The sequence below is a fragment of the Anguilla rostrata genome, chromosome 5, assembly GCF_018555375.3.
Source record: "Anguilla rostrata isolate EN2019 chromosome 5, ASM1855537v3, whole genome shotgun sequence".
NCBI lineage: Eukaryota > Metazoa > Chordata > Actinopteri > Anguilliformes > Anguillidae > Anguilla > Anguilla rostrata.
The window spans coordinates 61,785,033-61,810,264 of record NC_057937.1 but is presented as its reverse complement, the minus strand read 5'-3'; the positions used below and the strand labels follow the sequence as shown (position 1 = coordinate 61,810,264).

The window sequence follows — 25,232 nt, the reverse complement described above, 5'->3', positions numbered from 1 at the left end:
CATTTTTTGACTGAATTTTGCGAAGTCCTGGGGGGGATTGCGATATTAATATTAACGCGTCTGTGGTGAAAAGCTGAAAAACAGATGGCAGTGGTAAAAGAGACGGAAAGAGAAAACTAAACTCAAGGGGAAACGTGTGTACAGGGGTGTGTGTTGGGTGTGTGTGCATGTGTGTGTGTTGGGTGTGTGGGTCGGGGGTTGGTAATAGTAATGGTTCAGGGTTAGGGTGTGATGCCCCAGATGGGTACTGAACAGGAAACCTTCTGTTTAAAAGCCTCCGCCCACAGCCATTGCCCCCACTTAGCACTCCAGGGCAAAAAAGTCGCAGAGCAACTCCGTCACCATCTCCGTTTTCAGAGGTCGAAAGAAGCCGTTTTTTATTTATATTTTCTTTCCCGAGCGTAAAACACATGAAGGTCCCTTGGAGGAATATAAACAGACTGGAGTCACTGACTGTCGATAATAGCACATAACAGTGGCTACTATTTCAAATTTAAGCTACGGTTTCATTTCTTTGTTTTTGATTATCGTCAAAACTTCCTCTGTCCTGTTTGTTGTAGCTTGGCAGGATTGTAAATGAGCGGCTCTCCCTTAATGCTTCTCCCAAGGTTTAAATTAGGTATTGGCTTTTGTTTTTTCAGGTTGTCTGTTCTGGCCTTTCCCATTATTGATGGTTGATTTCAGTCTTAACGACAAGGGTAGATTTCCTTTGACTTTGAAAAGTTAAAATGTTTGATAAGTGTTCATTCATGTTGTTTTTTGGTAAATGTGTTTGTAGTCACCCAATGTGAAATGCAAGTTTGGTAGGTAGCAGTATACCAGATTAATTACGTACGAAACAAAAGAAGTAGGCTAGGCCATGCTTAAGTGTGTTTTGCAAATTTGAGGACAAATTGCTTTCCTGGTAAGAACTGGATTTCCAGAGTTCAAAAGAATAAATGCTCAATTTTAGCTAATTCTCAATGGAAGGAGTTTAAGTAATGGTAATTTAAATGCTTATTTTTATGTTCAAAATGTGTATACAATTTTTCTCTGTCTAAAGCAGTGAACTCAAACTCCAGTCCTGGAGGCAGTAGTGTATGTTTCCGCCATGTTTAAGCACTTAAGTGCTTCTCTTAAGCCATCGATTGGCAAAAAACTACACACACCAAGGTTCCCGAGGCCTGTTTTGGATGCTGATTGACATGTAACCACGGAAACCAGCAGATGCTGCTGTGGCCAGGACGGGAGTTTTGAGATCTGTCTTACATTGTAAAAGCACCGCAGTTTAAGAGTGCTCTTGATTGTGAGCGGGTCTCGCAAAAGACCATTTAAATGCGTAATGTAAATATTGCAGGTGATGTGTTTCTGTGTCTGAAAGGCGGTGTCGTTCTCCCTTCTCTCTAGTTTGTGGAGACATCCACGGGCAGTTCTTCGACTTGATGAAGCTCTTCGAGGTGGGAGGGTCACCTGCCAACACCCGCTATCTTTTTTTAGGCGACTACGTGGACAGAGGCTACTTCAGTATTGAAGTGAGTGAACCTTTCTCTCCATCGTCGTCCTCTGCATGTCAGGTCGCTGTGAGCAAAATGGGACTTTTTAACAAAACAGATTTAAGATTCAGTAAGCAAGGTTTTCACTGTCCAAAACAAAAAAAAAAATCTAACACGGTAACCAGAGGACCGTGCTCCCTCTGAAAGAAAGATAAAGATGGTGGGAACGTTCTCATTAATCCCCAACTCGCAAATATCTTTATGCAAACGCAGTTTCGCTAATTGGACGGGCTTCCTGTTAGATGCTGATTAGTCGCTCGTATGATGTTGTCCTAATTACTGCGTGAGAGGCTGGGAGCCCGAGGGTTTCATTGCTGGGTTTCCTAACCCTTTCTCTCAGACGTCGGACGTGGATGTGAGTGCTAACAGAATTGTTGCGTTTCTCTCTGCTCTTCTGCTTAATTGCTTTCTGACACTCGCTGTTGTTTCTCTTGCAGTGTGTGCTGTATTTATGGGCCTTAAAAATCCTTTATCCCAAAACGCTCTTTCTTCTCCGGGGGAACCATGAATGTAGACATTTAACAGAGTATTTCACATTTAAGCAAGAATGTAAGTATCGGATCGGCACACAAGCACTTACACACGTCAGGATCTTCTGAGCGTTGTACAGTACATTCAGTAAAACACTAAACTTTCAAAACATAAAAAAACTTGAAACAAACATCACTTTGCTGTCTAAAGCGAATTCAATTGTAGGGTGAATACACTAGCGTATCACCTCTTTTATATGGACATATTCTATAGTTCAAGTCACACTAAGTAAGTACTGTGTGTGGCCTGTAGGGTGTAAAATAGTCACCAGCTCTCCTGTAGTACTGTGTGTGGCCTGTAGGGTGTAAAATTGTCCCTGGCTGTGGGGGAGAGTGGCTACTCTTCAGCTGAAGTCTTCCTTGAGCAGTTCTGGGGTACACAGTGTCCACAGAGTCTCAAAAGGCATAATAGTTGATTCCGAATTGTTTATTTAAAAAAGTGGTTTGTTTAAAAAAAAAAAAAAAGATTTTAAAAGTAAAATAAAACTTGTTGTTTTAGGTAGGGAGCAGCACACATTGGCAGTTCCCTGAATGTTTAAACACGAGTGTCGATGTCGTTTAATGTCGGCACCTCCCCCGGCAGGTAAAATTAAGTATTCGGAGAGGGTGTACGACGCCTGCATGGACGCCTTCGACTGCCTCCCATTGGCCGCCCTCATGAACCAGCAGTTCCTGTGCGTACACGGCGGGCTGTCCCCCGAAATCACGCAGCTCGACGACATCAGGAAAGTATGTCTGACGCACGTTAGCACGTTAGCGCTACTGTTTCTCATATCTGATCTGATTGGGGCTGGGGAATTTGTATTTAATGTCAAATATGTACGCAACCCATAAGCTTTTACCCTGAAAGTTGCACGTTAGCACGTTAGCGCTACTGTTTCCCGTATCTGATTGATTGGGGCTGGGGAATTTGTATTTAATGTCAAATATGTAAGCAACCCCATAAGCTTTTGCCCTGAAAGCTGCAGATTAGCACGTTAGCTCTACTGTTTCTCATATCTGATTAGGGCTCGATTCAGGCAGTAGAGCCTATTGGGAAAACCCATTTGGGTTAATTCTCAAACAAAGAAGTTGTTGAATTACAACAGTTTAACACTGGGGAATTCACGGTCAAATTCAAGTGCAAAGCAAAGTGTTTCAGCTCAAAAATCGTGATTATTTCTTAACTCTGGGGTGTAATGTTGAAGCAGTGCCTTTTTATAGTGAGAGTCTTGCTTTGTGTTCGCAATCAGGTCAGGGGCTTAAAATGGGAGCGCACAGGCCTTCTCTTTGAGTACATTTTTTTTTAGCACAGACTCCCAGAACTCGTAGTTCCCAGAACAGGAAGAGTATCCAATCTCTAGTTGCTCAAAAATGAAAGAGCAAATTCATGGGCTTCTATTATTTATTTATTTTTTAAAGAAAGCAATAGAAAGCCTCTCATAGGCCTGACAGCAATCGATAATTATTTTTTATATTTTTTATGTTTGAAAAGCATAGTACTTATATATTTTTTTATGAATCCCCCAGAAACACCATTTGGAGAGTTCTCAAAAAGTCCTTGTGGGGGGGGGGGGGGGGGGGGGGGGGGGGGGGGGAATTAAGAATTCAGATTCTCCCGCCCCCGCCCCCCCACACTTTCGATCATGTATCTCCTGCTGTGTGACCCAAGGACAGTCACCTCTCTGAAGACCCCAGAGGGGGAAGCCGTTACTCGAGAGTGCCTGTGCTGTGCCTGATTAAAATGAGCCCGGCTTCGCTGTTCCCCATTTTCAATAAAAGCTGATTGGATTTGGCCCATCCAATTACACGGCCTGCTTGTAATTGGATTGGGCGGTTCCCGGGGGCCATTTTGGGGTACGCCTTTTTTACTAAGTAATCTATGGCCTTGGCAGCCTCGCCTTCTAAGTTTTTTTTTTTCCCCCTTTTTTTTGCTTTCTTTCTTTTTCCCTCCTTTTTTCGCGAGAGAAAGAAAGGCACAGGATAGATGTGCTACAGCTGGAAATGGAAGTTTAGTGCTGCTGAGGCTGAGGCTATTATTATCTGAGGTGGGCGGTGTGTGTGTTCCAGGCTAGGTCTGTTTTCAGGTCACACATGCACAGAGAGAACCTGTCTTTATGGGTGGTGGGCTTTCAGTGGAGATGCTGTTTGTACTGTGTGTGCGTGTGTGCGCGTGCACATGTGTGTGTTTGTGTGCGTGTGTGCGTGCATGCGTGTCTGCTTGTGTGTGTGTGTGTGTGTGTGTACATGTGTGTACGTGCATGTGTAATGTGTGCGTGAGTGAGTGTGTGTGGTGGGAATGGGACTACAGAAGCAGAACACAGAGAACAGAACACAGCTCTGTAGTGAGCGGAACACAGCGACCCTGCAACCCTGCACGGGCTGGGCCGCGCGGTTTCCCTGGAGACGCCCGTAGGACCCGCCTCCCGAACTCAGAGAAGGACAGAGGCGTCCTGTGACGGCCCGACTTCTCCCTGAGCTACACCTTGTTTTTTTTGGGGGGGTTTTTTTCTCTTGTTTTCGCCAAATCAAGCACATGGTGTGCTGTGCGCGCTGCGATTTTAACTTAACTGCCTGTTCACTCGCGGTGGAAATAGCCTTGAACATGTGGTGGGAGGGCGCGCACGTCCAGATTTAATGTGCTGCTTTAATCAGATGTAGTTCTGCACTCCTACGGATTAAAGGCTCCTACGCACAAAACAAACACACACAAAAAAAAGTGAGCGAGAACCTTGCCTCAGATAAGATGAAGAAGCTCTGTGTCTGTGTGCTTGGTCTTACAGAGAGGAAAATGGCTGCGTGTTGAACACATTCGCAGTGTGGGTTCATGAGATCCTCGTGGTCATCTTCCTTCTGGTGGCGAGGGAAATCCTTGGACTTCTTCTTGTACTTTCTCCCCCCCGAGCACTTCCTGTTTCTACATGGCTTAGTGGGGGCATCCATGTCAGCTTAGTATAAGGGCTACAGATTTGGGCTCGGAACTCCAGAGGTTACGGGTTTGAATACTAAGTAGTACATTGCCATTGTAGCGTGGAACATCGGTACTTGTCCTGAATTCCTTCCTTTAGCAAAATGTCCAGCTGTACTAAAAGGGGAAAGGCTGTTTTGCTTAATAAAAGTCAGCTGTGTTGGTTGTTGGTCTGGATAAGATCATCTGCTAAGCGCACTGAAAATAATAAAGTAAATAAATGAACCGTGTGTGATGTAATGCTGTGGCTGGTTGGCGTGGAAACGTGCACGTGTGCGTGTGATGAGCTGAAGCATGTACGGACGGGGGGTTGTTGCTGACCCCTCTCCACCCCCCCTCCCCCCCCCCAACCCCCCCTCTCCAGTTAGACAGGTTCAAAGAGCCCCCCGCCTACGGTCCCATGTGTGACCTGCTCTGGTCGGACCCCCTGGAGGACTTTGGCAGCGAGAAGAACCAGGACCACTTCACCCACAACACGGTGCGCGGCTGCTCCTACTTCTACAGGTAAGGCCCCAAAGTTTGGAACAGAACCCGCCCTACACACTCACAGGAAGCCAAAGTTTGCGACCCGCCTCACACCCCCACGCGTAACGCCCCAAAGTTTGGAACAGAACCCGCCTACCCTCCACGCAACGCCAATTGAAGAACCCTCTACGCCTCCAGCAGGTAACGCCCCAAAGTTTGGAACAGAACCCGCCCTACACACACCTCCACGCAGGTAACGCCCCAAAGTTTGACAACCGCTACACACACCGCAGGTAACCCAGGGAACACAGCCCACACAACCTCCGCGCAGGTAACGCCCCAAAGTTTGGAACAGAACCCGCCCTACACACCTCCTGAGGAATGCCATGTAGGAACAGCCTCACACTCTGAGTAGCTCTGCACTCTGCTAACTGAACATATGGAAGCCATTTGGCAATACTGCCTTGCTGCAGACTTCCATTTCCATTCAGGCATTTAAGCAGACACTCCAGGTACGTCAATGAATGGCACACACATGCTCATCACCTTTACCTGACATTTACCTGCTGGACCCCACACGTCATCGGGGTTCTGTGGAATGTTACGCAGCGGAAACGTCGGCTTTTTGCGGAGAATGGCGCTGGTGATCTGTCCGCTGTCATACTGACGTTACACATTACATGGCCAAAGTATGTGGACGCCTGACGTCCAACATCTCATCCAAAATGATGGGCATTAATATGGAGCTGGTCCACCCTTTGCTGCTATAACAACCTGCACTCTTCTGGGAAGGCTTTATACTAGATATTGGAGCATTGCTGCAGGGATTTGCTTCCATTCAGCCAGGAGATCACTAGTGAGGTTGGGCACTGATTGGGTGATCAGGGCATTGTTTATAGCGATAGTGATGTTCCCTCTTTGTCTTGCAGCTACCCAGCCGTCTGCGACTTCCTCCAGCACAATAATCTATTATCAGTGATCCGGGCCCACGAGGCGCAGGACGCTGGGTAAGTAGCTCTGATTGGTCAGGATGCTGGGTAAGTCCGTCTGATTGGCCAGTTACAGAATGATTGTGATTGGTCATTAAAAAAACTGCTGATCCAGAGCTACTGCTGTGGGGGACAGCCTGGAACTGTGACCCCTGATATAAAATAAAAACATTATTTATTTGTTTAATTGTTTGTTTGATATGAATCAGGTCAAATAGAAAAACCGTGACATAGATTTAGCCTTACTCCAAAGAAACAAACTCTTTATTTTAATTTTCACAGAATTTTGTTTATTTTTCTTCTCAAGGGTAGTTTTAAGTTCTAGAAAGAAGTAGTGCCTGTCCATCAAAGAGACGATTGAAAATAAAGCCACCCCATTGGCTGTTTAGGTGCTGGCCGCCAGCTCTATTGGCGGTTGCTGTAATCAGTCACTGCTCTGTCCCCTCCCCCAGGTATCGCATGTACAGGAAGAGCCAAACGACGGGATTCCCGTCCCTCATCACAATATTCTCCGCGCCAAACTACCTGGACGTGTACAACAACAAAGGTGAGCGGTCCCTCAGGACTCTTCCGTTAACGGGCACCGAGCGTTCCAGTTATGACCGGATCAGGCCGGTCCGATTTCATTCATTATCTTCGCTGGGCGCGCTGCCTTCTAATCTTCATCGTTTGTGTGTTTTAATTAGGTTCAACTGGCAGAGCCGCGCTCGGGAATTGAACTCGCAACCTCCGAGTTGCGAGTCCAGTCCCCGTATTGCACTGCCGCCGCCGGCTGTGTGCTAATACTGCGTGTTTGTTCTCAGAATCTGGGGACGTTCACTGAGCCCCGCTCCGGTTTGTTTGCCTCGTGAATGTGTTGGATTATGCTGAGGTGTGTATCCAGGTCCCCGAAGCTTTCCTGAGCCCTGGTTATTTATTTTCGGACTTTGCCGATTCCTCACCTCCCAAGGCTAAAAAGGCCTGCTGCTTAGCAAAATAGCAAACCCAGCAGTCGAAGGTACGGTAACTTTATCTTGCCCGAAAGTTCAAAGTTAGAAGTTAGCACGGCATTATGCCCTATGGGACCGGTGGTTCTCAAATTGGGGGCACACAGAGACAATAAGGTGGGGGGTTGAAGGGGGGGGGGGGCGGGGGACTTAGAAACTAAAAAGAAAATGTCATCGCAGTGGAACTAAAGTTGTCAGGGAGGCTTCACAGAAATTTCCCATTGGGGGGGGGGGTGGCTGACAAAAAAAGGTTTGCGTTAGACCCATGGCCATATCGGAGTGGCTGGTTTTAGACCAGCGCGCTCTTTCCCATTGGCTGTTACTTTCGCTGTATCCAGGCTGGTGATTGGCTGCGGTGTCCTGAGTGCCAGCGGTTTGTCAGCGAAGGCCTTGGAGGTGTAGAATGACATCACAGCGTAGAACAGAGACTGCGGCTCACCCCCCCCCCCCCCCCCACAGACCCCAGACCCCCGGTGGACAGTGTGCACATACACGTGTGTCAAAATGTGAGGAAGAGAAAATATACGCAACAAAACATGCGCAGCTGCAGTGTAGGAGCGACACAAGATGATTTGTCATCACCCGTCTTTTAGAGGAGGCTATAAACGGAGGGCCTGGCTCGCTGTGGTGGTCGTCTCAGATCCCATGGCATTTTCCTGCAGAGGAGTATCGTGATGATAAAGGTCCCAACTGACTGCCATTTGAGCTCCTTATTATCATCCCTGCATCTGATTGGCTGCACAGTCCCGGCCCACGTTTAATCCCTGGATCATCACTGAAGAGAGAAAAAACCCCTTTGAACAGTTGGGTTTTTTTTTTTTAAGTTTTTTTTTTTTTCAGTCAGTGTTCTAGAACTCCACTGCTGTCAGTCACCAGCAGTGATTGTTGCATCAGCAATAGAATGTTCAGTTAAGAACAAACCAATCACATATTTGTTATCTCACACCTTATAGGGTTAAGATCGCAGCTGATGTACCTGATTAGAGGTTAAAGTAAAAATGCCTGCAGTGCCTTGTTGGAAAATGCTGTGTAAACAGAGCCAGGCATGGCTTGCAGCTTTCTGTTTCTCTCTTGTGTAGATATGGACCATATGACTGTGTAGCTTTATGTATTTTATGTGCTATGTATGTTAGGAGGCCCTGAGTCTCAAATAGTGTGTAATGAAGCGTACTGTATTATATCCATCATTTTTTTTGTCTTCACTGATCATGGTTGGTAGTGGCTTTTGACTGGATGAGAAATGGACTGTTTTTTTTCACAAGTAAAGCCTGAAAGATCAGCTCTATTTCTGCAGTTCTGCCTTGTGAGGACCTGGCAGAAACGTCGTCCTAAAGGCTAAAGTCTAACGAGCGGTCGCTCAGTTTAAGGTTGTGTGAAGGTTCCCGTAAGGTTATGGGCTGTAAGATTCCCGAGCGGTGCCTCGAGTTGTCACGGCTGTGAGGAGGTTTCCATGACGACGCAGGCGTACGATTTCCCAGCAGTCTCCTGGCTTGTGTCTTCCAGTTGTGGGCTCTTAATTAAACACTAACGGCGATGTGGAGTGAGTGATTGATTTTATTTATTTATTTATTTTTGGGGGGGCTGGTGATGAATGGGAATTGACATCCCCCCCTGCCCCCTCCAGTTGTAAATGAAATACTCCCTCACCTGGGACTATCAATCTCACACCGGTGCAGATTAAACCCTGCAGCTGAGTCACCCCCCCCGACCCCCCCCCCTCCCCCGTCCCGCACCGAGGGCTCTGTCAGGGGTGCACCGGACAGACCCGAATACGGGAGACCCCCCTCCCCTCGGGCCGGACGGTTTGGAAAACAACATCCCCAAATTATTTACCCAGGACAGCTCTTACTGAAAGCGGGGGAATGCATTCAGAAGCAAGCGTAGCTCACGCTCGTCCATACAGTCCATTCATACAGCTGGACATTAGCTGAAGCTCTTCGCGTACCTTGCTCAAAGGTCCAATGACTGCACCCCAGCTGGGAATAATACGTCTTACACGGGAAAACAGCCTGTCTTAACAAGTGCTTTAGTCTCGTAATGAGACTCAAAATCCTATTTTTTTCTCTCAAGGAGAAAAAGTAATCTTTAATAATTTTTTTTTTTTACCCCATTGGCAAATCTTGAAACAACTCAAACGTTCTCACCTCACTGGCAATACTATTGGCATATTTAGTTTGTTTTTGCAGTGTGTATTTATATTGTGTTGCATGTGGCCGTACACTGAATTATTTTGTTACAGAGTACCTTGTGAGGGGCATTAAACAATGACAGCAGCACTGTGAGGTCCTTTGACAGGCGAAGTAACTTAGCAACAGATTCAGAAGCCAGCGTTGCACGTTAAAGATGTAAAATGATGACGTTGTCTGTAAAGGCAGCCGCTGGTTTGTATGTGTATTTTCCGTAGATGAGCCTCCTCTCTCTACGCTTGCTGTGTCAGTGTAATTATGGAGATGCAGCTCTTCCCGCTGAGGCTTCGTGTGGCGCGTCTGTTTCAGCAGCAGGGTGGGCTCACCGCTCTGTCTGTTAATGCTGCTGTGTTTAGGAACACAGCACCAGGGTGGGCTCACCGCTCTGTCTGTTAATGCTGCTGTGTTTAGGAACACACACCAGGTGGCTCACGTGTGTAATGCTGCTGTGTTAGACACAGCACCAGGGTGGGCTCACCGCTCTGTCTGTTAATGCTGCTGTGTTGGTCTTTCCCCTGGAGGTGTACGTAGCAGGAACACAGCACCAGGGTGGGCTCACCGCTCTGTCTGTTAATGCTGCTGTGTTTAGGAACACAGCACCAGGGTGGGCTCACCGCTCTGTCTGTTAATGCTGCTGTGTTTAGGAACACAGCACCAGGGTGGGCTCACCGCTCTGTCTGTTAATGCTGCTGTGTTTGTCTTTCCTCCTGGAGGTGTAGCAGCATCTGATCTCCAGCCAAGCTGAGGTGACGGCATGGCTGGGACAAATTTGCGTAATTTAAAAAAATAAGTTTTTTTAAAGTCAGCCACACACCGCTCTGTCTGTCAATGCTGTGTCGTCTCTAAATCTTTCCCCCTGGCGTTGTAGCAGGAACACAGCCAAGCTCAGGTCATTTCACAGCTGCGAGAATTTTGCACCATTTTTGTATTTTGTATTTTTTTTTTGCTTCTTGCTGTGGCCCCATTGGTCTCTGGGCCTCACAGGTCAGCCATGCCCCCCCTCCTCTTCCCCCCCCCTGGCGTTTTATTTACGCCTCTGATTGCCGTGACACGCCCCTGTGAGGTACCTGTGCTCACCGCCGTCTGGGGCTAATCAGAGACCGACCGCAGGCCAGATCGCCATGGCGATCCGCCCGCGTTGCGTCAGCACCCCCCCAATGCAGTGTTACCCCCCCCCCCCACACACCCCCGCAAACGCTCATTAACGCTCACATGATGGGACCACAGAGCACTGAGTACAAATCCAGTTACAGCCGCTGTTCTTTTCGCCCCGCCCCCTCCTCCGCCTGTGAGATTGCTCCTAGCCAGATGTCCTGTTTTCATACGATGCAGTTTTTTTAGATGCGGACCCCCTGATGGACCTGGCTTGTAGCTCGCTCGCTCGCTCGCTCACGCACTCACTCACTCATTAGTGTTTAGCAGGCTGAAGATTCTCCACAAGGGGGAGCTATTGGCACTCAAGTAGCTGAAATCAGTGAGAGTGGTGCTTCACGTCAGTGTGTACTTGTTCATCTCATTCTTGAATTTGACATACTGCAAAAGAATGCTGTCTGAAACTCCCTCATGACATTACATGACATTGCATTATGTCACATTACATTACATTACATGATGTTACATGAAATCACATGACATTGCATTACATGGCTCTTGTGTAGCAAAAGCAACTTGCAGTGAATGAGGATGGAAGTGCATCCAGCATCCATATTTGCAGCATGTCATATTTCCACAAGGGAGGAAGACTGTCGTAATTTCCCTGTCGAGATTCCCCTTCTATTATACATGATGGAACACAGTGCTGGTGCATTAGACCGTAGAGAGCATGCCTTTAGTGATACTGTCCAGAGCATGGAGGAATCGGGGACTTCTCGTGTGAGAACTGGGGGCCCCTAGTGGCGAGTAGAGGAACAGCATGTACAGGGTACTGTTGATGAATGCAGCCTAACCAGTTCTTTCCCAGATATTATTGCCTAATGATTATGACTGCGGGTTATCATTATCATTATCTGAAGACGTGTGATGAAGGGCCTGCCAGTTTCGTTTAATTCTCACATGTACTGTGCGATTACGCTTGACCCGGTGTGCACTCAGCCGCCATTTTGGCTCAAAGTGAAAACGGTGCAGCTCCTCGATTCGCATTACAGTTTTTGGTCAAGAGGAAGCGGAGAGGATGTGTTGCTACGGTTACTTGGCTGGCTGTCTGTATTTTGAACCTGTGGCTCTGTGGTCTTCCGTCGATGGTGTCCTCGGGGGTGGGGAGGCAGCCCACTGAACTGCAGGTCACATGGTTGCCTGCTTGGTCGGGTGGGAATCGTCAAATCTGTCCCCTCCAGTCCAAATCCGGCCCTGGTTTTCTTTTCCTCCTGGGTAATTAAGTGAACAGCTAACGCTACCGATTGGCCAGACTGTCTTCACACCTGACTCCCAGGTAAAGGGAGGGTGGAACCCCCTGCAGTTCTGGCCTCTCGAGGGCCGTGATTTGGGTGACATGTTCCCTGGGGGATTGTGTGCAGAATGCGAGGGGAACCTGCAGTAATGGCAGAGAAGCCGCTGAAATACGGCACGACCAAAACACAGGGTGAGTCGAGATTTTCAGAGAGTAAGTCGGGACGTGTGAAAACGGTCTGAAATACGGGGTTGTCCCGGGAAACGCGGGACGTCCGGTCGCCCTGGCAACGCCGCGCTGTGGCGTATCGGTTCTGCTGACGCAGCGAATTCCCCTCTCTTTAACTTCGGCTTAAACCAATCCCCCCAAAACGAAAATGTGTCTTACGCGAGTACCCCCAGATTAATAAGTTGGCAGACGTCCCAGCATGCACTGCTCTGTTTCCCAGATCTTTGGAAGCAGGCACGGCGGTCGGTGATGCGTAACGAGCCTGGCCTCGTTCCCCGGCCTGTATTGACTCTGTGCGCACAGCGCTGAGAGGATGACTCAGGAACATCTGCGCGTCCCTCTCGCCCCTCCGGCTGCAGAGTGTGAGAGGGAGACGGAGTTACTGAGCTATTAAACAGGGGGCGGTGTTGGATGTGAGGTGCCTGTGTGTGGCTCGGACTGTATGGGACATTTACTGTGGCTTCTTCAAACTCGCAAATCCATCCAGTCCCGTGTAGAATATGAACTCGACTCTTGACCCGGGACTAGATGCACTTCTCTTTACCTCTTTGCTTTTGTGCATTGTCACTCTGGATGACAGCGTGTGCTAAACGGGCGCCCAGCGGCATGATGGGTAATGAGGAGCAGTGTGCTCCCTCCTCCTCTCTGCTCCTGTGGAAGAGGAGCAGCACCTCCCTGTCCAAATGAAAACAAACAGCAGGGGTGCGCAGGAGTCAACATTCGCCAACAAATATTTCCACTCCTCTGAATTATCTAATCATCGCACCAGAAAATATTTACTTCTCTCACTCTCCCTCTCTCCCACTCACTCCCTCCCTCCTGCTCCCTCTCTCTCTCTCTCTCTCTCTCTCCTCTCTTCACTCTCTCTCCCCCTCCTCTCTCCTCTTCTCTGCTCCTCTCTCTCCTCCCCTTCTGCCCCCCCTCTCCCCCTCTCTCCCTCGCCCTTGCTCTCTCTCTTCCTCCTGCCCTCTCTCCCTCTCTCCCACTCACTCCCTCCCTCCTGCTCCCTCCCTCTCTCTCTCTCTCTCCCTCCTGCCCTCTCTCTCACTTTCTCTCTCCCTCCTGCCCTCTCTCCCCCTCTCTCCCTCTCTCTCTCTCTCTGTCCCCCTCTCCCTCCTCCTCCCCCTCTCTCTCTCTCTGCAGCTGCAGTACTGAAGTATGAGAATAATGTGATGAACATTCGGCAGTTTAACTGCTCCCCCCACCCGTATTGGCTGCCCAACTTCATGGACGTCTTCACCTGGTCCCTGCCCTTCGTCGGAGAGAAAGGTGAGCCGCGTGTCCCAGAATGCACCAGGCCAATGCTGTTCATGTTTGTCTCGCTGATCCTGTTAAAAGCAGTTCGTCTAGCAGAGGAAGCTCTGGAGCGACTCTTTCTGAGGGAGGGTCATTGTCAGGTCACTGTGGGGTCAGCGTCGGGTCATTGTGGGGTCCCAGTCAGGTCACTGTGGGGTCACTGTGGGGTCAGCGTCGGGTCACTGTGGGGTCATTGTCAGGTCACTGCGGGGTCACTGTCCCCCGTGGTGTACACTTTGGTGAAAGCACAGCAAATCTCCCGCTGATCTGTGTTTCTGAACAATGCGAACGATGAGGGTGCTTCACAGTAAAGATAAGTAGAGATTTGTGGGCGCTTCGCTGGACGCTGAAGCGGTTAACACGTAAAGAAATAAATCTGCTCTCCTCCTGAGACGGGCTTGTCACACAGACTCGTGTTTCTGTTTTAGGGCTGTTTGAGGACTGAGCTGCTTCACTAGTAGCTTTTCTCATCTTTCTTTACTTGTTCATTTTGGATCTGGGTTCTTGTACTGGGTTCCTTCACCGGCGGGGGCGTGGCTTAGCAGAGATGCATTAATCCCATTGCTCACACACCCACTGGCCGGGAAACCAGTCGCTTACCCACAATGCCCCTCTTCTCGGCGATGAACGAGGAGCGCGCGCCGATGTCCTGATTTTCGGGTCTGATCAGCTGGCGCGAGCAGGTGCTGCTGATCAGCTGGCGTGAGCAGGTGCTGCTGATCAGCTGGCGTGAGCAGGTGCTGCTGATCAGCTGGCGTGAGCAGGTGCTGCTGATCAGCTGGCGTGAGCAGGTGCTGCTGATCAGCTGGCGTGAGCAGGTGCTGCTGATCAGCTGGCGAGAGCAGGTGCTGCTGATCAGCTGGCGTGAGCAGGTGCTGCTGATCAGCTGGCGTGAGCAGGTGCTGCTGATCAGCTGGCGTGAGCAGGTGCTGCTGATCAGCTGGCGTGAGCAGGTGCTGCTGATCAGCGTTGCCCGCTGTGCGGCCGCTGCAGCGCTGAGCGAGCGCTCCTCATGCTAACGCAGGGTCTCCATCTGTTCGCCGTGAACGAGAACACCTTCACGTGCTATCCTCTATGTGCTTTATCTGCCTTTAATGTGCTATCCTCTATGTGCCTTATCTGCCTTTAATGTGCTGTCCTCTGTGTGCCTTATCTGCCTTTAATGTGCTGTCCTCTATGTGCTTTATCTGCCTTTAATGTGCTGTTGTCACATAATAGTGGGTCCCCAGCTATTAGCATCTTTAGCATGACCAGACTGGCCTTTGAGTTTGAGGTTTCATTGAGAAGTTATGATAAAATTACTCCCTTCTGAGGTGAATTTTTTGAGTCGTGGATGTTGTTGCTCCGAACGCTGATCGCGGCACGTCTTCCGGCTCTTCTCCTCTGTCTCCATAGTAACCGAGATGCTGGTCAACGTGCTGAGCATCTGCTCCAACGACGAGCTGACGACCGAGGAAGAGATGGATGGTAAGAGCGCCGTCGGCCGCCGCGCTCCGGCCTTAAAGGGCCGGCGTCCCACTTTCACCCAACACGGCGAAAGCCTTTAATCTGCCGTAAAGATAGAGTTCTCAGAGTTCACAATCAGCTGAGAATCCTACAGTACGATACAATCAACTGTACAGTATCTCAGGGCACAGGGAAATATTGGAGCGCCTCCCAAAATGGGGGGAATTTATGAATTTTTGGCTGCTTATCTTGAAACTGCAATTATGGTGAAAACTTTGGAAGGAGAATTGGCAAAATGCAGCTCAGTCTCATCAAACTACGTTGGCATTTATATGCAGCATTGTTGTATTTTTCTTCAAGGGTTACACTCGGGCAGTTCTGTTTAAATTATGCAGAAGTCGACCTTCATGATTATTTTCAGTCACTCAATGGGGGAGGGTGGGGTCTGAGGGGGGTTCCACAGTACACTAAACCCGAGTGCTAGAGCTGACCAATCAGAAACAAGCTCCACAGGTGTAATTACTTTGGGGGGGAATCACCTGGTTTCACGACCCTGATGATGCTTTCCTAACTGGGAATCGCGGACAACATGGCGGCCGCTAGGTCACATGGTGTCGCTCAAACTCTCCATCTATGCCGCCGATGTCCTTATTGCCCTGCTCTAATGGCACCTGTTTGGGCCTCTGTGCATTTGGGATGAGCTAACACGGTCCCATCAGGCATGCGATTTGGTTAGACGTGGGTCTGTCGTTCTGTTTTTATAAGAGGGGTGGAAACGGCACCCTCTAGTGGCCGGTTGGTCACAGTGCATCAAGCTGTTTCGACCATGGCAGCGCAGCACTAATTAGTACACTGGGATGGCACTGAAACTGGGTCCCGGGCTTCTGTTCGCTTCAGCCCAGAAACGCCGTCGTTCCGAGGACATCTGTAGCGGCCGTGATCAAAGCCTTTAGCGATCGCCTAGGCAACGGCCCTTTCCTTCGCAACCCGACACACAATTACGCCGAAAATCCTTTTTATTTCCGCCGGTTCGGTTCCGCTCCGTTTCTCTAACGTTTTCCCCTCTGTGCGAAACGTGCTTCCATCTTAGAGACCGACCGTTCTCAGAGGACTTCTTCAAACAGGCCTGCGTCAAATACGTACCACTGATGCTTTAACTCCTTAAGTGCTGGGAACATATAAAAGCATCCCCGTAGATTCCTGAGGATCTTCGATGAAACTGGATGTTGCGTTTACAATGTGTCATTTATCAGCAGGAATTTTAGCGGCTTCTAAAGGGGTTAAGGTCATTAAAATATAAAATTTTATTTGACCCGGATATGCTTTTATACGCTTCTGTTCCTGCCCTTCGAACAAGTAGCTGTTTTCAAATTTTTCTTTAAAAAAAAAAAAAAAAAAATTTAAATTAGAAACATGCAACCAGTATCAGAGGCACACTCCACTAAAGAGTAACTGTGCAGTAAACCCAAGAGTTTTCCCTGAAGTTTTTAGTTTTTTCTTCAGTACTGAAAAGGCCAGATGAGGCTACAGCAGCACTCCAGAACGCCTCATTTTGTACTGATGCCGCTGAGCGTTTCCATGGTAGCGGCGCCGTCCCAAACACCTCATTACTGTACGTTTCCCACATCTCATTTTTCACTCCTCTGGTTCCGGTCGGCTGAGCACCCTTTTCCCCGGGTAATGAGGTGACGTTCTCGCAACGTTCCGTTTCACGTTGCGGCAACGTTTCCTGTCCCCATGGTAACGGCACCCGCCAGCCTGGGGCTGCTCCTCTCCCCTGAGGTCTTGATTTAAATTTTTAATTTCTTTTTTTTCCATTCTTGTGCATGTCATGTCTAATTTTCTTTGTTTTTCTGTTTTTTTACAGTTTTGTTTGTCTTTTCATCTTTTCTACTTCCTTTCCTCCCTTACTTCCTCTCTTTCTCTTCCGCCATCTGATCTGTCTGTTTTTCCCCTCTCTCTCTCTCTCTCTGTCTCTCTCCTGGGGGTGCTGTTGAGAAGAACAGCTTATTTGTGGCCCTAAGAAAGGTACAGACGTCAGCGAGCCGGACGAGTGCGGTCGCGCTCTTACAGCCTGTTAGCGAGCGGCCTCTCTCTTCCGGAGAGACTTCCAAAAGAGCAAACAAGAAAAAACAAAAAAAAGTTTGACAAAAAGTGCCGACCGTACACGTTCGCCAACAGAAAGTAGTCAGATGGGACTTGTCTCAGGTAGAGCCTACACATAAACCTACAGCACAACGTTAAGCACCAGAGTAAGCGCAGGAGGGAGTTATACTGAGGATTTAGTGCTTTGGGCTGCAGGTGGATTTGAGGCTGTGCTGTTAAATGTAGCACCGTTATGGTTATACAGACCTGAAATAAATACTGAGAGTGCAGGGCTTCTTGAGCGCTGCTGCAGTTTGTACAGGTGAGTTCTGAGTGTGCAGCTCCCACCTGGGTGATGCAGAATAGCCGGAACTTTCTGGAACGCTCACCACCAAACCATCAGCCCAGATAGAGAAGTTTGGGGGTGGGGTTATTGAGAAAGGAGCTATGCAGTATTATAGAATTGAAAAATAATAATAATATGCATATCGCATCGATGTGGGCAGTTTGTAACGCATGTGTAGACAGTGCTAGTGCTGCCTTGTCACAAGTAAAGCTGCTGAACCTGAGCATTAGAAGGGTTCTTATTAATAATATAAATGTGTGGTTTGTGCATGTTTGCGTTATGATCAGTGTGTAAAAGGCTGGTGTGCACTGCCTGACGTTTCTCTAACCAGTACTAACGCAGGCCAGGTAAGGCCAGTGATCACACAGCTAAGACTGAAGCGTAGAATCTCAGGTTTGCAATATGGTTTTATTCCCAGTGCAATATGGTTTTAGTCCCAGTGCAGTATGGTTTTGGTCCCAGTGCAGTATTGTTTTGGTCCCGGTGCAGTATTGTTTTGGTCCCAGTGCCGTATGGTTTTTGTCATAGTGCAGTATGATTATAGTCCCAGTGCAGTATTGTTTTGGTCCCAGTGCAGTATGGTATTATGGGAGTAACCAAGTCAAGTCATCTTTCATTTATATGCCTTTAAACACAGGAGTTGCCAAGTCTTCCAGTCCCACACTCTTTGAGTTGCAGGTGCTGACATCACAGGATTACCCCGCCCAATACTATTGCTGGCTATGTGGCGCCCTTTCAGTGTTGTTCATTTCCATCGACCGCCTCTTTCATCACCTTCAGACGTGGAGCTGAGCTCATTGCTGGTCGTGCGTTTTTGCAGTGTTAAGGTCACTGAGCAGCAGTTCACTTCCTCCACACATGGACCATTCTCTCTCACCAGAACTCACTCACTGGTCATTAACACAATAATCTTCAGTCACTTTGGCCTTTTCTCAAAGAGAGCTGAATATCATTAAAGCCTTTTTCTGGAACTGATTGTTCTTTCGAAAGAGTCTCAAGTTCGTAACAGTCAACATAAGATACTCATTATTAGATTAATCACCTTCGATCTACGCTGAAGCTCTCGTCAGTTCTTCTGAGTTCACTTGTGCATCCATTGCGAAGCTCTTGCAGGAATACTGTCTTTCCTGCCTGACCACACTGTCCCCTGCTGTTAGCTACAAGAATTACAGCTTCCAACACGGGTAAAGGACTGATGGAGAGGTGCAGGCTTCTGACTCTGTAACTATTCTCACACACGTACGCATAGCTTATGTTATGCTGACTGTGTCAAGCGTGGAGCAGGTTAAAGTTCAGGCTGTTTCTCCTCAAGTTCTACTGCTCTGTCAGTTGGCTGTATGCACTGCCCTGAACGGCCTCCAATTAAACTGCAATTTATGCCACAGCCACACCGTGACTTTTTGATTCCTTCTGATACTGGTTTTTTTTGCTTAACTCACCTTTTTTCGATGCCAAAATTTTAGTGCTTCCCCTTGATTGTAGGGCTCTTATGAGGAATGGCTACAGCCTGTAACACAGCAGCAAGTGACTCCAGTACACCAAAAATTAACAAAATGGCCACCAGGGCTAGCCTATCTAGTGTAGGATTACAGTCTGTGGTGGCCGGGTCCAGCTCAGCTCAGCAGAGCGTGTGTGTGGCTAACAGATGCTACGGGTTTTGCCTGCGCACTTGTCCTCATCTCGTCAGGAAAACACACGGCCTTTATGGTCCTCTACCGTGGCCATGTTTGGATCTTCAGCTAGCTCCTGCTGCTATTGCCGTGCTGCGCTGCTTGGATTTGCATCCAGCAAAGTCCTGACAGCTTTAGCCCGGGGGTGCTCGAATCTGGCCCCCGGGGGCCAGTAGTGCTGCTGCCTTTCATTCCTCCCCTCTAATCAGGGACTGAACCTGATGCTCCAGGTGGGTGTGACCTCTGGCCAATCAGTGACAGGATTGGATGGGTCTGTCAGGCAGAACAGAGAACTAGCAGGTCTGCTGGTCCCATGGGCCAGATTTGAGTACCCCTGGTTTAGCCTGTGAGGGAATGCCCAAGACCTTTAGGACTTGGGAAGGCTTACGGCTGCTGGCTGGAGCAGGGGGGTTCTGTTAATGCACTGGTGCCAGATGTGCTTACCGCCACCTACTGTACCACTAGTGTACTGCAGTCCCACTCACCTGCCTTTTCACCTGACCTGTGTCTGTGTGTGTGTGTGTGTGTGTGTGTGTGCGTGTGTGTGTCTGTGTGTGTGTGTGTGTGTGTGTGTGTGTGTGTGTGTGTGTGTGTGTGTCTGTGTCTGTGTGTGTGTGTGTGTGTGTGTGTGTGTGTGTGTGTGTGTGTGTGTGTGTCTGTGTGTGTGTGTGTGTGTGTGTGTGTGTGTGTGTGTGTGTCTGTGTGTGTGTGTGTGTGTGTGTGTGTGTGTGTGTGTGCTGTGTGTGTGTGTGTGTGCGTGTGTCTGTGTGTGTGTGTGTGTGTGTGTGTGTGTGTGCGTGTGTGTGTGTGTGTGTGTGTGTGTGTCTGTGTGTGTGTGTGTGTGTGCGTGTGTCTGTGTGTGTGTGTGTGTGCGTGTGTCTGTGTGCGTGCGTGTGTGTGTGTGTGTGTGTGTGTGTGTCTGTGTGTGTGTGTGTGTGTGTCCGTGTGTGTGTGTGTGTGTTTGCAGGAGCTACAGCGTCCGCCCGTAAGGAGGTTATCCGCAACAAGATCCGCGCCATTGGCAAGATGGCCAGAGTCTTCTCCGTCCTCAGGTAAGGGGCGGGACTGGCACCTTACCCCCGTCCCGTTCACCAGCGAAGCCGTTTCTCCCAAAAGCACAAACAAGCAAGCAGTGATTGACAGGTGGTGATTGACGAGCAGTGATTGACAGGTGGTGATTGACGAGCGATGATTGACAGGTGGTGTCTGACAAGTGGTGATTGACAGGTGGTGATTGACGAGCGATGATTGACAGGTGGTGTCTGACGAGTGGTGACTGACGAGTGGTAATTGACGGGTAATGACTGGCGAGCGATGATTGACGGGTAATGACTGGCGAGCGATGATTGACGGGTAATGACTGGCAAGCGATGATTGACAGGTGGTGTCTGACGGGTAATGACTGGCGAGTGGTGTCTGACGAGCGGTGATTGACGGGTAATGACTGGCGAGCGGTAATTGACGAGCGGTGATTGACAGGTAATGACTGGCGAGCGGTGATTGACAGGTAATGACTGGCGAGCAGTGATTGATAGGTAATGACTGGCGAGTGGTGATTGACAGGTAATGACTGACGAGTGGTGATTGACAGGTAATGACTGACGAGTGGTGATTGACAGGTGGTGTCTGACGAGTGGTGATTGACGAGCGGTGATTGACGGGTAATGACTGACGAGCGGTGATTGACAGGTAATGACTGACGAGTGGTGATTGACAGGTAATGACTGACGAGTGGTGATTGACAGGTGGTGTCTGACGAGTGATTGACGGCGGTGATTGACGGTGTATGTACAGGCGGTGATTGACAGGTAATGACTGACGAGTGGTGATTGACAGGTAATGACTGGCGAGCGGTGATTGACGGGTAATGACTGGCGAGCGGTGATTGACGGGTAATGACTGGCGAGCGGTGATTGACGGGTAATGACTGACGAGCGGTGATTGACGGGCGGAGTTTTTGTTCCCAGGGAGGAGAGCGAGAGTGTGCTGACACTAAAAGGGCTGACCCCCACCGGCATGCTGCCCAGCGGGGTTCTGTCCGGCGGGAAGGAGAAGCTGCAGAACGGTAAGAGCCCCGCCCACACGCCCCCTTCTGGCCAAACCCCGGCACTGACGCGGACTCACACATGCACATACACATACAGGCGTAGGATACCCAGCACTGACTGGCACATGCACATACACATACAGGCGTAGGATACCCAGCACTGACTGGCACATGCACATACACATACAGGCGTAGGATACCCAGCACTGACACTGACTGGCACATGCACGTACACATACAGGCGTAGGATACCCAGCACTGACACGGACTGGCACATGCACATACACATACAGACGTAGGTTATACACCAGGTGGTTAGCTGTACATTTACTTTTGTCTACAATACTATTTGCTTGTTCAGCTGACTTACTGATTATAGCTTATTGATCGACTTATTGATTGTCAATGAGGCTTCTGTGCCTTCTTCACACTTGTATTCCTGAGACTAGCACTGATTTTCTCCACTCTTGTTAGTGTGCTGAGAGTCTGCTAAGTGACTGTAGTTTAATGTGATGTGCAGTATGTTTCTCTTCTCTGATTATCTAAACGAATAAGTAATTAATTAAATAAACCTCTGACTGTATCTATGGCTCAGAGGAAGCCAATGAGTGCATTTCCATAGAAACTAAACTGTAATGCCCGTTAACAGCGTTAGGCTGTGTTGTGTGTGCTGAGGCAGAGGTTATCTGTGTAATGGAGTGAGAGAGAATCCTGCCTGTTATAAGGACCTGTTTTCAGACCTGTGGGGCTGTTGATCTGTGTATCTATTCCTCTGTACTCTCTCTCTCTCTCTCTCTCTCTCTTTGTATCTCTACTTCTCCTTCTTTATCTCTCTATGCCTCTGTCTCTCTCTCTCTCTTTGTATCTCTATCTCTTTCTCTTTTTATGCCTCCATCTCTTTCTCTCGCTCTCTCTTTGTATCTCTCCATCTTTTTATCTTTTTATGCCTCTATCTCTTTCTCTCTCTCTCTCCGTCTCTGTATCTCTCCTTCTCTTTCTCTTTGTCTTCGTCTTTCTCTCTTTGTCTCTGTATCTCTCCTTCTCTTTCTTTTTGTCTCAGTCTCTCTTTCTTTCTCTCTTTCCATCACATTCTCTCTCTCTCTCTCTCTCTGTCTCTCCACCTGCGATGTACTGGTCGTCTCAAACACCTGTGTGTGTGTGCCTCTCTCTTTCTCTTCCTCTCTAGAAACCGCAGGTATAATCTTTTGCGCAAGTATTCCATCAGAAGTATATTGTGTGAGAGGAAAAAGTAGACTTCACCTACCCCTGCCCAATTCCCCAAACTCACTACGAGTTCACATTCTATCTCCTTTTATCACAGAAAATAGTTTTTATCTGATATTAAAAAAATAAAAAAAAATAAAAAAACCAGGCCAAAAGTTTTTGATATTTACTCTAATCTCTCTCCAGAGAATCAGTTATTTTTGTCGACCGAACGCCAAAAGTGAATATTTGAGAAGTGCGGTGCTTGTTAGTGGTGGGGGGAGCACAGCCAATCGGACGGTCTGAAATGCACTCCTAGTCCTAGCTGTGTAAGAAAGGGGATAACTGATGCCTCGCTTGCCATCCGCAGCCGAGCAGAAATCAGAACAGCGTCATGCTTCTCCTCTCCTGTCTGGGGGTTCCTACATCCATAGGGCAGCAGTGTAGCATAGTGGGTAGGACACTGCCGTTGTACCTGTATTGCTTCAGTATACATCCAGCTGTATAAAACTAATGCAATGTAAATGTAAAAAAAAAGTTGTGAAAGTCGCTCTGGATAAGAGCGTCTGCTAAGCGCTTGTAATGTAATGTACTGAACACCAGCGGAGGAAGCATCCTTAGAAATCATCCTGTTTGGCTGAGTGAACTACTCCCCCCCAAAACAACTGCAGTACCTCCCGCATCCACTAGACGGTGCACATGGATTAAAACCAGAGTAATTGGAGGAAGGCGCTGTGTGTCTCTCAGTAGCCGAGTCCCTGGGGCTGTGGAGCGGCGTCCAGCCGTACGCACGCAGGCGTGTTTCAGGCCTGTCGGAAGCCGCGTGACGCTGTTGAGATTCCTGTCGCCGCGCGGGTCGAACCACCGCGACGCCCCCGCCTCTCTGCCAGAGCAGAGGAGCGCGCTTCTGTCCCAGTGTCGCGCCCCCCCCCCCCCCCCGCCCATCCGCCAGTGCCCCAGCTGCTTTTGGGTTTTAACTCGTGCGTGTGTGTTTGTGTTTGTGTCGCCGTGGTTGTACGCGTTCGTGTTCTTGTGTTTTTTTACACGCATTTGTACATACGTATGAGTGTGTGTCCGTATACATCTGTGCGTGTGTGTGTGTAGGTGTGTGTAGGTGTGTGTGTGTGTGTGTGTGTGTGTAGGTATGTAGGTAGGTGTGTGTGTGGGTAGGTTTAGGTGTGTTAGAGAGTGTGTGCGTGTGTGTAGGTGTGTGTGTTGGTGTTTTTAGTCATTATGTCCAAAGGGTATTTGTCTCCTTTGCGAGAACTGTTACGCAGGGTTTTTCTGTGTTCTGTGTGTGTGTGAACTGTGCAGTGAATACATTCTCACTTCTCTAACACTGCATGTTGGATTAATCCCAAATTATTGCCAAAAAATACTGGTAATGTCATCACGGTAAGTCTACAACAGGCTGTTCTCTCCTCGATTCATCAAGTTTCATCTCCAAGGTAAATAAATCAATGTTGTTTGTGTGTAAATAAATATTTCTATTTAGGCGAACGAGGGTAACTTGTGTTTTAATTATTTTCTCGTATGGAAGGCAAGCTTACTCAGATAACACATTCGCTGTCCATCGTGGTGCTTTCCCCCCAAACCCCTTCCCCCCTACTCGGTCCTCACAGTGGACCTCAACGCTTTCTCCCTGTGCAGGGTAGTCTTCTTTCCTCACTGTGTAATTATGTGCTGTGCGTGGACCATTCATGTGATTATTGCGCTCTTTACTGCTCTGAATATCTCTGTCCTACCAAGGTTTTTATTATTTAATGTTATTTAGTTTTTTTTTAGTTTTTCGTTCCTGAACCCGCATTCCTGCCCCCGTGTTATTTTGTTGTAGGTCATCATTGGTTCTGAGCTCTATTTTGTTTTTCGTGAAAAGGCCCTTCTTGCTGTCTGTTTATTTGTATCTCTGAAAAAACTAAACACACCATACCGTTCTGATATTGTTTAGCTCATCAGTGCAATGTGCAAATTCATGCTTAATGAAAGTGTGTTGGTTAGCCGGTCCCAGTATGTATTAAGTTGATATCCCTAAAAGGGATTTCTTACTAAAACAATTTTTTGGTGGATGCCACCCAACTCTATCCTTGTTTTCAAGTTTTTTGAAGAAATGTGATTTTCCTAGGTGTCTTTCAGACAGTCAAATTTTAGCCAAGAAAGCATTGGCACTAACCAAAATGTTTTTAATTCACTGAAGAGGTGGATGACCAAGGGGACTCAAGGTGATGTCATTAGGTGTTCCTCAGGGCACCCTCCTAGGGCCCTTTTGTTTTCGTTTTTTTCTGTTTGTTTTTTGCTTGTTTATTTTTTTGCTTATTAATCCACTTTTTGCTTATTAATCTGCCTGTCCTTCCCTTGTCAGTGTAGACAGACGTTGCTTTTTAAAACATTAAGTCCTCACTAAGCTCTTCTGCTGGTTGACGTTGTTGTCGGAGTTTGAAATTCTGTGCTCTCTCTTCTCATTCGTTTGCCACCCCTCTTCTTCTCTTCAGCTACTGTTGAGGCAGTTGAGGCTGATGAAGGTAAATTGGCCAGTCAGGCCCTTTCTGTTGCCCCCAGCAACGAGGGTGGCGCTGGGTTCACTTTCTCTTGCCGTAGCTTGTACAGAGTGTGTGGTTGTCAGGCTAAGGAACTGTGGCGTAGTTTTAACCACAAATATTTTTTTTTTTAAAAAGCAAAGCCGTGTTTGCTTTAAAGGGGAACAGTTGCTATGGCTGAGGCAAGATGTTTGTTTTAAAGACAAGGTAGTGTATGGGGTTTATGGGTCTCTTGCAAGGAGGACCAGAAATGTGGGCAACGCCTGTAGAAAGGAGTTGCTCTAATTGTCCCGACAGTTCCTAAAACTGGTGACTTCTGGGAAGAAACAAGAATTTTCCAAGCGAAATCTGGAAAC

At 48.3% G+C, this 25,232-nt stretch overlaps 1 protein-coding gene across 4 annotated transcripts in view; it reads left to right on the top strand.

Moving 5' to 3' along the window:
• Window positions 1-25,232, top strand: part of LOC135255866 (protein phosphatase 3 catalytic subunit alpha-like) — a 143,821-nt gene that overhangs the window by 113,767 nt on the left and 4,822 nt on the right. For 2 of the 4 annotated variants that reach the window (XM_064337603.1, XM_064337600.1), the window contains exons 3-13: window positions 1,387-1,511; window positions 1,970-2,081; window positions 2,646-2,791; window positions 5,374-5,513; window positions 6,404-6,481; window positions 6,916-7,010; window positions 13,393-13,518; window positions 14,941-15,012; window positions 20,060-20,144; window positions 21,060-21,157; window positions 24,832-24,861. In XM_064337603.1, coding sequence (XP_064193673.1) covers window positions 1,422-1,511; window positions 1,970-2,081; window positions 2,646-2,791; window positions 5,374-5,513; window positions 6,404-6,481; window positions 6,916-7,010; window positions 13,393-13,518; window positions 14,941-15,012; window positions 20,060-20,144; window positions 21,060-21,157; window positions 24,832-24,861 — 1,072 coding nt within the window. In that variant the 5' untranslated portion in view covers window positions 1,387-1,421. Of the gene's footprint in view, window positions 1-1,386; window positions 1,512-1,969; window positions 2,082-2,645; window positions 2,792-5,373; window positions 5,514-6,403; window positions 6,482-6,915; window positions 7,011-13,392; window positions 13,519-14,940; window positions 15,013-20,059; window positions 20,145-21,059; window positions 21,158-22,325; window positions 24,862-25,232 lie in introns of all 4 variants that reach the window. The other 2 variants (XR_010330301.1, XM_064337602.1) reach the window with 2 other exon arrangements.